Raw genomic sequence first — 10236 nt, forward strand, 5'->3', positions numbered from 1 at the left:
AGCCAGCCCAAACCAGCCTAGAAACCAACCAGCGAACAGGCCGATAGGTATTGTCGATGAATAAATAAAGGAACAAACGTTGTGAAACAATGGAGTAATATTTCAGTCCTTTTTGTCAGGCTCGTTTGCGTGGGCCGAAATACCGGAGGATTCACGTTTGATGACAAGAATTTGGCCCATCTAGATGATTCAATTCATGGGCTCGGACTTCTCACAGCCCCAACTTCGCAAAGCCGCGCAGCTCGGATCTCTCTCTCCCCATGGCCGCGGCGGCGCCGGAGGCTGCGGCCGACGTTGCGCTGGAGGCGACGCTGAGCGTCTACAAGGCGGCACGGCGCATCAAGCGGCGGGCGAGCACGCTGTACAACGCGCTGCGGAGCGTGGCGGAGGACGCGGCCTTCGTGGCGGAGGTCGCGGCGCTGTGGCCCTCGCTGCCGCTGGTGGCCAACCTCCGCTGCGGCCTCTGGTACGCCCCGCCCCGTGCCTTCGCTGCCACCTGCTACTTCAAGTCCACGGACGGCCACGCCGGGAACTGGTCCTTCTCCACTGCCCGCCTCAACCTCCACCTCGCCCTCCTCGCCGGTGCGTGCTGCTTCTCTCTTCTTATTATTCTTGGCGTACATCTTTTGGTCAGTTTGGTGGCTCTTGCTACTCCGTACTGGAAAAAATTGTTGGTGCCGTTACTCAAAACGAGAGACGGCTGATCCAGGTAGTTTTTACTTGGATTGAATTGTCAATTGGGGGTGCTTTCAACTTTACTAGTATAATACAATGTTTTTTTTCCCATGAAACGAAATAATTCTTCAAAAGATAATAATAAATTGTAAAGTTATATTACTGTTAAAGCTTTTCAGGAACCTTGAATCTGGGTTTAGCATATGTTCTGGTATTTCAGGAAACTTGAACCAGAATTTAGGATTTATGAGTGTAATACAATGTTTTTTTCCATGAAACGAAATAATTCTTCAAAAGATAATAATAAATTGTAAAGTTATATTACTGTTAAAGCTTTTCAGGAACCTTGAATCTGGGTTTAGCATATGTTCTGGTATTTCAGGAAACTTGAACCAGAATTTAGGATTTATGAGTGTAGTTTCGTTCCCTGTCCAAGAAGGCTGAGGAACTTTGCTTCCTTGGTTTCTCTATGCTCATAACACAAGCTTGGGGTGAACTGAAACACAAATACCCTAGGTAAACTATCCGGATATTTGAGTCAATGTGTTTGGAGATCACCCAACTTGTTTCAACTCTAGCCTACCCCAACTTGTTTGGGACTTAAAGGCTTTGTTGTTGTTGTTGTTGTTGTGTGTTTGGAGATCACCCATGTTTTGAGTGAATAGCACAAATATACCTGGAGAATGCAAAAGACCTTAACTTCTGAGTAATAGCTTGATTTAGCCTCAGTTTATTTGTTTGTTTCCTTTGAGCAGGGGAGAGAGGAGGGTGCATAATAGTTGATTCAACAAGGAGAGGGAAACGATTCCCTGATAGCATGTCAAAGACCATACCCATTTGGTGCTCTGTCCTGAACCGAGCGATTGAGAGGCATCGGCTGCGTGCTATCCGCAAAAGCGTCGAAGTGAATTATCAAGTGGTTGGTTATGCCTTTCTAATTCTAAATCCTGCTATAATTCTACGTGTAGAAATGATATGGGAAAACACCTCACCCCTAATGAGGGGGGGTGACCTTTATTATATAGCCAATCAGGCTTGATATATAAGGAATACAATCAGTGTACATGGAAGGAATGAACAAGCTTCCTAATACACATATATACTTCCTAATACCCGCCCGCAGTCGTAGCGGGAGGATCACGGACGCAAAGACCGAACCAAAACTCAGTGAATAGTGGAGTTGGAAGGCCCTTCGTCATGATGTCCGTGAACTGGTGAGAGGACGGCACATGGAGGACCCAGACCTCACCCAAGGCCACCTTCTCACGAACAAAGTGGATGTCAATCTCGATGTGCTTCGTGCGCCGATGATGCACCGGATTGGCTGTCATGTATACTGCACTCACATTATCACAGTAGACAACAGTGGCCGAAGCAAGCGGGACATGAAGCTCCTAGAGAAGTTGGCGCAACCAGAAATATTCGGCCACAGCATGAGCCACAACACGATACTCCGCCTCAGCACTGGACCGAGACACCGTGGTCTGGCGCTTAGAGGACCAAGACGCTAGATTGTCGCCGAGGTAGACGCAGAAGCCGGAGGTGGAGTGTCGAGAGTCCGGGCAGCCAACCCAGTCGGCGTCGGAGTAGGCAGTCAGAGACTGAATAGAGCCGGTGCCGATGTGAAGTCCGGAGGAGAGTGTGCCCTTCACATAGCGCAGGATGCGCTTGATTAGGGCCATATGGGGCTCTCGCGGATCATGCATGAAGAGGCACACCTGCTGAACCGCATATGCTAAATCTGGTCTGGTCAGGGTGATGTACTGAAGGGCCCCAGCAAGGCTTCGGTACTCAGAGCCGTCCTAGAGCTTGGCGTCGTCCTGTGCCGAGAGCTTGGCATGAGTGTCAACGGGAGTCGCTGTAGAGTGACACTCAGCCAAGCCAGCACGCTGAAGAAGATCCAGGGCATATTGTCGCTGACACAGGAACAGGCCCTAGGAAGAACGCGTCACTGAGATGCCGAGGAAGTGATGCAGGGCTCCAAGATCTGTCATGGTGAACTCAGAGTGAAGGCGCCCATGATGTGCTGGAGAAGAGTCGAGGACGACGCGGTGAGGACGATGTCATCGATATATAGCAGCAGATAGGCAATGCTCGGCCCCTCTTTGTAGACAAAGAGGGACGTGTCGGAGACGGAGGCGATGAAGCTGAGCTGTCGAATGTAGGAAGCAAACCGCTGGTACCACGCCCTCGGTGCCTGCTTCAGTCCATACAAGGACTTCTGGAGGAGACAGACGTGATCTGGAGCGGCAGGGTCGACGAAGCCACGAGGCTGCTGGCAGTAGACAGTCTCAGCGAGATGGCCGTGGAGAAGCGGCGATGCTGAGGACGGTCCGTATCGTCGCTGGTTTGACCACTGGACTGAAGGTCTCGTCGTAGTTGATGCCGTGGCGCTGGGAGAAGCCTCGAACCACCCAGCGCGCCTTGTGTCGAGCGAGTGACCCATCGGCATGGAACTTATGCCGGAAGATCCACTTGCCCGACACGACATTGGCACCGGGCTGCCGCGGGACGAGGCGCCAAGTGTCGATGTCCATGAGAGCCTGGAACTCGACGACCATTGTAGCACGCCAGTTGGTGTCAGCCAGAGCACTGCGGTAGTTTGCCGGAAGCGGAGAGGGCGATGATGGCGAAGCCATCAAGCCCTGGTAGGACACCCGCGGAATGGCCCCAGTCACAGTCCGAGTGACAGGTCATGGAGGAGCAGGAGGTGGCGACGATGCTAGGACTGCGGGCGCCTGAGGTGCCGCGGGCGCAGGTGGCGGCGGCAAAGGTGTGGACGCTGGGGACGATGCCAGGACTGCGGGCGCAGGTGGCGGTGGCAGAGGTGTGAGCACCGGGGGTGTTGCAGGAGGCGCCGAAGCAGATGCCGCAGCCGCCGGTGGCCGCCTGGTGTAGTAACAAGGCAGGGGCGGCACCAGCGGTCTGGTAGGCGCCGGGCGGCCGCTGGAACCCCCAACTGCAGGAGCAGGGACGACGTCCAAGCGGGTTGGTCCTGCAGTTGAGGAAGAGGGCGACGTCCCGCTCGCAGACGGAGCGCGGTACATGACTGGGCCGCGTACCAGAATTGCGGGGTCATCGTCGGGAAGTTTCTGCAAAACAGCGGGTGATGGCCACGGCTGCGCAACGTCCGAGGACGGAGCGACCAAGGCAAGAGTAGGAGCAGCAGAGAGGTTCGACAAGAGGAAGTCGAGCTGTGACGGGTGAGTAGGGTGGGAGGAGAAAGGAAAAACAGACTCGTCAAAGACAACATGGCGAGAGATGATGACTCGACGGGTGGAGAGGTCAAGGCAGCGGTACCCTTTGTGGGACGAGGGGTAACCGAGGAAGACATAGGCTACAGATCGAGGAGCAAGCTTGTGGCGTGCCGTGGCTGAGAGATTAGGATAGCACAGATAACCGAATACACGTAAGTGAGAGTATTCGGGGGGCTGGGAATAGAGTTAGTAGGGAATGTTATTCTGAACAGCAGAACAAGGGCGCCTGTTCAGAAGATAGGTGGCGGTGGCGAGTGCCTCTGCCCAGTATGGGGCGCCCATGGAGGCATGAATTAGTAGGGTGCGAGTGACATTATTAAGGGTGCGGAGGACACGCTCAGCTTTCCCATTCTAAGGAGAAGTGTAGGGACAGGAGAGGCACAGGTGAATGCCCCGAGAAGTCAAAAAAGATGTGAGAGTCTTATTGACAAACTCGGTTCCGTTGTAGTATGCTGTGAACGGGAAGACTGAATTGTGTATTGGCATATGCACAGAAGTCTGTGATGTGTTTGGTGACTTCAGACTTGTGAACAAGAGGTGTCGTCCAACAGAAATGTGAGAAGTCATCCAAAATGACAAGGTAGTAGCGATAACCAGAAATACTAGGTACCGGAGAAGTCCAGGCATCACAGTGGACTAACTCAAAAGGAGTGGAACTGCGAGAGCTGGAATTAGAGAAAGGTAACCGCACATGTTTCCCTAATTGACATGAATGACATAGAGTGTGACTGTCTTTATTACAAGTAATGGATGCTTTCTGTCTGAGTGTAGTGATGGCGGTAGGGCTGGGATGACCGAGACAGAGATGCCACAAACTGGAGGAGATGGTGAGACCGGCATGGGGTGTTGCAGAGCTGGCGGCTGGAGGAATGGTGTAAAGATCGCCGGTGCTATTGCAGCGAAGAATCTCGCGTCTGGTCGGAAAATCCTTGACAGAGAAACCAAAAGCGTCAAACTCTATGGTGCAGTTATTATCCTTAGTAAACTGACGAACGGAAATCAGATTACGGATTAATGAAGGGACAACAAGAATGTTGTTAAGCTAAAGACTGGAGGTGGGGGTGCTGAGGGTAGAGATGCCACGGCACGTGACTGGAAGGGTGTGTCCATTACCCACGGTAATGGAGGAGTGAGATGGAGGTAGGCAGGAAAGAAGAATACCATCCGTAGACGACATGTGGTCGGAGGCTCCTGAGTCAACGACCCAGCTACCATTTTGTAGCGCCATCTGGTTCAAGGCAGCCACGAGTCCCGCTTGATCCCAGGTGGGCGCCTGAGGGGGCGCCTGAGAGGGGACGTAGGCAGCGTGGGCCTGCGGGGGTTGGCCCAGAAGACTAGGGGCGCCGGCGCGCCAGCCCCCGCTGCCCTGACTGTCGGACTGCTGGAAGCCTGGAGCGCTGTAAGAGGTGGCGCCAGGGCTGAAACAGAACCACGGGCCGGTGGGGCGAGGGTTGCCGGATGGGGCCTGGAAGGCGCCGCCCTTCTTTTGCTGCCACCGCCGCCGTCGGTGCGGCTGCCGCCATTGGTGCTGCTGCCGCCGGGCTGAACAGGTCCAGCAGGTGGGCGACACCCGCCTCGACAGCCGGAGGAGGAGGACGAAGCGTTCCCGGCAAGCAGGGTGGTGGAGTTGGAGACCTTCTCCTCGTTGGCGAGGCGAAGTTCCTTCAGAGCGAGCATGTCCCGCGCCTGGTTGAAAGACGGGAAGCCGGTGGTGGAGTTGGCGATGTCGTCGGCTGTGGTGGTGAAGTGGGGGTTGAGGCCGCGGAGGAGGTTCAGGACAAGCTGCGAGTCCTGAACGGGATGACCGACGTCGCGAAGGCCGTCGGCGAGGGTCTTCATGCGGCCGTAGTACTCGGCGATGGTGGAGTCGCCCTGCGTCATGGAGTGGAAATCATGGCTGAGGAAGATCGCCCGGGATTGCCTGTTGGTGCGGAAGAGGCCCTCAATGGCGAGCCAGAGGTCCCGGGCGGTCTGGTTGTCGTCGGTCATGGCGAGGTCGAGGACGGAGTCGTCGACGGAGCCGAAGAACCAGGAGTGGACGCAACAGTCCGTCTGATCCCAAGCAGGATCCTGGGGGCGAGATGCCATCGTGCCATCGATGTGCGACCGGAGGCCGAACTTGCCACACAAAGACTTGAAGTAGGACGCCCATCTGGAGTAGGCAGTGGACTTCATTGTCAGCGTCACGGGAATATGGGACTTGACGTTGACGGTGGCATAGGGTTGGACGGTAGGGGAGATGAAGCCGTCGCTGTCGGGCGTGGCGCCAGCAGGAACACCAAAGAAACCGCCGGTGGCAGTGGGCGGCACAGAGGTGCCACCATTGGCAGCAGGAGGCGGGCCAGAGAGCGGCACATGGCCAGCAGCAGGGGCTGTGGGGGCGCCGGATCCAGAGGGGACGGTGGCCATGGCACAACAGGCCAGGAGGGGAAGGCGTAGGTAGGCAGGGGAAGGGGGCGCATGGAGAAAGGAGAAGGCTCAGGATCTAATTAGCTGATACCATGTAGAAATGATATGGGAAAACACCTCACCCCTAATGAGGGGGGTGACCTCTATTATATAGCCAATCAGGCTTGATATATAAGGAATACAATCAGTGTACATGGAAGGAATGAACAAGCTTCCTAATACACATATATACTTCCTAATACTGCGCTGTGAACATGTCATCAGAAGCCTCTTTTTGTTTACTGTATCCTTAGGTTAAGCTTAACTTTAGGAGCAAATGATGCGAGGAATAAGTAGTTTACTTGTTCAGCAATGCTTCACAATACTGTAACAAAGACCAATAAATCTCAGATAAAAATTATAGTACTTTTTCTAGTAATTGATTCTTGGATTATGCAATGTCTATAACACAATCCCCGTTATATTTCTATCGTTTTTGTCTGAAGTAAGAATCATATGATTTCTTTGTCCACCTGTTCTCATAATATTTCACTTTTCGTTGTAGTCATCTACTCTGCTGAATGGAGATGCTGAAAATAACTCTGATTTATCTAATTGGGATAGCTCAGTGCACTTTCCTGTGTGGGTTCTAGGCACTGAGAAAAATGCTATAGAGGGGCGTATTGATGAATGGACAGACCAATTTGAATCATGTGGTGCAGATTTTCTTTCTCTTGCAATAGGTTTGCAAAAGCCGCTACGTCCTCTATGGATCTCACAAAGGACACGCATATGGTTAAATGAAGTGCCGGAGCTTGAGTCATGGAATTTCACTCCTATTATTCTAATTTCTGCATCTGCATCTGCATCTGATGCAGTTGCTACACAGAGAATGTCTTCAGAATTCAGCTGGCACTATATTCCCGGAGCAGGAGATGATGAAGAGAGTTGGGCACGTGGTCTAACTCCTACCTTATTCTGGAAGCATTCATACGACCTTCTTGATGCTGGACCAGATCATTGTAACCAGTTAGTTTCAGACATTGTTGAAAAAGATAGGGTTTATCGTTCACAGAGAGGTGAACATTGTCCTCAAATTACATCCACGTCTCTGAAGAGCCTTGATGGTGCCAAATGTAATGATGTTCAGACAAGCGAGATGTGGGCTATGAACTTGGATCCTTGTACCAGTACAATGGATGCACAATGTTCTAATAATGGTCTTCCATTCTTTTGGATTGGAACATCAAACCTTGCAGTATCATCTACTTTCCAAGGTATGATGATTAATTGGGCACTTGCAATTTTCTGTATAGCATGTTCTGTTGTCAGTTGTGTCATATGGAAATTTGGAAATATATGTCTAGATGATTACTTTTTTTATCTGCCATTCTTTGTAATTGTGTGGCAAGCAGTCACTTCCATATAATAATTCTGTACTTAATTTAGTTCTGTAAGGAAACTAAGCCTGCTATTTTGCTGGCAAGGAGCCTTCATATTTAATTCTTTATTCTGTTATATGGTAGTTATTTTGGTATGCCCTTTTGTTTAGTTGGAGATGCCTTAGTTGGTGTGGATTGCATACTGAACTGTGACAGCACGTCAAAGCTACCTTCTAATTCATCAGAAAATTCTTACCTTGAGCTATCTATTGTGGTAAGTGCACCTTTCTATGACCTTATGTGTTTTCACTTTATGTAAGGTTTCTTACATTACATCATGCTGATAATGTTGGTAGGGCTCAAAGGATGACCGATTTTCATTGATGAGAAACCTTCCAAAAGCAGTTGACTTTGCAAAGAGGAATTTGATTGCTGGGAGAAAAATCCTTGTGTGCTGTCAAAATGGTAAGTTAACATGGTTCATCTACCAAAAAGAAACAGTATTTCATCTATTTTTCTTGCACAGCAAATAAGAATGTCATGTGATTTCTTGCATTTCTGTCCTTGGTTAATTGAGCTCTGATTTATTGTTTTACTTCCCTTCAGGAGAAGATATAAGTATTTGTGTGGCCTTGGCAATATTGGCCTTGTTATTTGATGATAACGGTAAGCATAATAATGTTGCTTCTCTTGCGAAACTGCTACACAAGGATTTGATGCTCTTCCTAATTTGCATTAGTGCTTGAGATTATTAGTTCCCGCAGATGCACTTTTGTTATGCCATGTCAAGAAACATAATGATGCATGCTCTAGATTTGTTGATGAGTAGTTGTGCCCTCAGGTTCTACTTTCTTGTCTGTACTTTATTTATGTCAAGTATGGTTGCATCATGAATGAATAAGTAATAACTAATTGTTTCTTTCAAGGATGCTTTGACTATGGAAATTATTTTGTCAAAAGAGATGTCACAAAGTTGGAGATGAGGAAGAGGCTGGTATTCATCTGCAAATTTGCTGTAAATGCACGGCCATCTAGAGGAAACTTGAAACAGGTGTATGGTTTCCTCAGCAGTCAAAAGGAACAGCTGTCATGTTTGACATAGCTTCCTCTTGTTTGATGTAGATGAGGTATTAGCTCTGATCTGTTGCTTGAGTAATAGGTGTGGAGTATCATCTGGAGCTTCTGAGTTTGTCTTTCTCATAGTTTGTTGATCAGTTCGTGCATTGAGATCATGCCGAGAGATCATGATCTTTGGTAGAGTCTCAACTCAAGGTTAATCAAAGACAAGCTTTGGTAGAGTGCGATTACAAAGAGAAGCTGATTGCTTGGATAACCTAGCGATGATTCGAGTATTATGAATCTGCGAGTACAGATAGAAGAAACTAAGTTAAGGACATGATTCTTCTGATGGTGCCTTGCCAGATTGGAAAATCATTAGTGCTTAAGAGAATTCTGAGGGAAGTATTTAAAAAGATTGGTCTGAGGGAAATAATAGTGAGAAGTTATCTTATTGATGTTGCTGTCTTTTTATCGGCTAATCATGTTCAGTTACCATTTCTAATAGCTTTGTTTTTGCAACTGGACCAACTTTCAAATTGAAGTGCATGATAAAAAGCAAGCGGGCACTTGAAGAAAATGCATATCTTACAAAGTTTTCTATGATTTCAATTAATGACAAAACTTCTGTTGAGACATGCAAATAGTATCAGTAACAGTTTCATTTCCCTTCCACTTGTACTGATAGTCACAAAGTTCATTTCAGGACTATAATGAAAGGCAACAAATATTTTCGTCGGCTGCTGGAACTGGAACTACTATCCCACAGTGTCATCGCACGTTTAAACACCCATTAGGGCACCCTCTGCAGTAGAAGCTAGTTACTGGCTCTATCTATGACAATTTACCAAATAATATTAACTTTTAACATATACTCCGTAGCTTATAATATGAAGTCTCAAATGATCATCTGTATGAGACTAAATCTTGATTAACAGATAGTTTTTTCTCTCTCTTCTATAAAAATAACATAATGTGTTTAGAGATATAACTTATGAGTAATCATTGAAGATGTTAGTAATTGAGTACGCAATCAAGATCTTTTACGAGAACAAGATGCTAACAGGTGCTATCTTGAGTCAAAGATACACATTTCACTTGTACTATCTTTGATGCATATTTTTACCACTTGTTTCTTCTAATATGTATTTTTAGAATCATTTAAATTTAAGAGATTTTTGCAAGCATTGTGAATACAAAATCTATACATATATCTTGCATGTTTCGAAACTAAACAGTAGAGTATTTATTGATGTTTATAGTTTATTTTATATTTAACCAGATATTTATCTCAAACGACATGTTATTGTGTTGAGACGGAGTACCATGTATCTAGATACGTAGATAGATCTCAATGAAGCTATCTCTAACAACACCACCTAAAATATAATATACATTTGTACTTTGGGTAGCGCTACAGGTAAAAGGTTCAATATCTATTCGGCATCTTCTCCAACAACCAGACCCAAAAGAGAATC

The 10236-nt window shown here is 48.1% G+C and overlaps 1 protein-coding gene across 3 annotated transcripts; it reads left to right on the forward strand.

Annotated features, from left to right (window-relative positions):
• Window positions 1–203: 203 nt before the first annotated feature.
• LOC136527787 (uncharacterized protein C3F10.06c-like) lies at window positions 204–9777 on the forward strand. Of its 3 annotated transcripts, none has more exons than XM_066520630.1 (8): window positions 204–582; window positions 1431–1594; window positions 6886–7597; window positions 7873–7976; window positions 8059–8167; window positions 8309–8368; window positions 8629–8829; window positions 9455–9777. In XM_066520630.1, the coding sequence occupies exons 1-7, from the start codon at window positions 261–263 to the stop codon at window positions 8802–8804; spliced, it is 1647 nt and encodes a 548-aa protein (XP_066376727.1). In that variant the 5' UTR covers window positions 204–260; the 3' UTR covers window positions 8805–8829; window positions 9455–9777. The 3 variants fall into 3 exon arrangements, with proteins under 3 accessions (XP_066376727.1, XP_066376726.1, XP_066376725.1); XM_066520629.1 differs by having other exon boundaries at window positions 9465–9776; XM_066520628.1 differs by lacking the exon at window positions 9455–9777 and having other exon boundaries at window positions 8629–9212.
• The last annotated feature ends 459 nt before the right edge of the window (window positions 9778–10236 follow it).

Source organism: Miscanthus floridulus, chromosome 19 (assembly GCF_019320115.1).
Source record: "Miscanthus floridulus cultivar M001 chromosome 19, ASM1932011v1, whole genome shotgun sequence".
NCBI lineage: Eukaryota > Viridiplantae > Streptophyta > Magnoliopsida > Poales > Poaceae > Miscanthus > Miscanthus floridulus.

Bases quoted from the DNA above. Each gene is read 5' to 3' on its own strand.
- LOC136527787 (XM_066520630.1), top strand. From the start codon at position 261: ATGGCCGCGGCGGCGCCGGAGGCTGCGGCCGACGTTGCGCTGGAGGCG. The intron at 7,598-7,872 runs GTATGATGATTA...CCTTTTGTTTAG, and splicing joins AGTATCATCTACTTTCCAAG to TTGGAGATGCCTTAGTTGGT. The intron at 8,168-8,308 runs GTAAGTTAACAT...ACTTCCCTTCAG, and splicing joins CCTTGTGTGCTGTCAAAATG to GAGAAGATATAAGTATTTGT.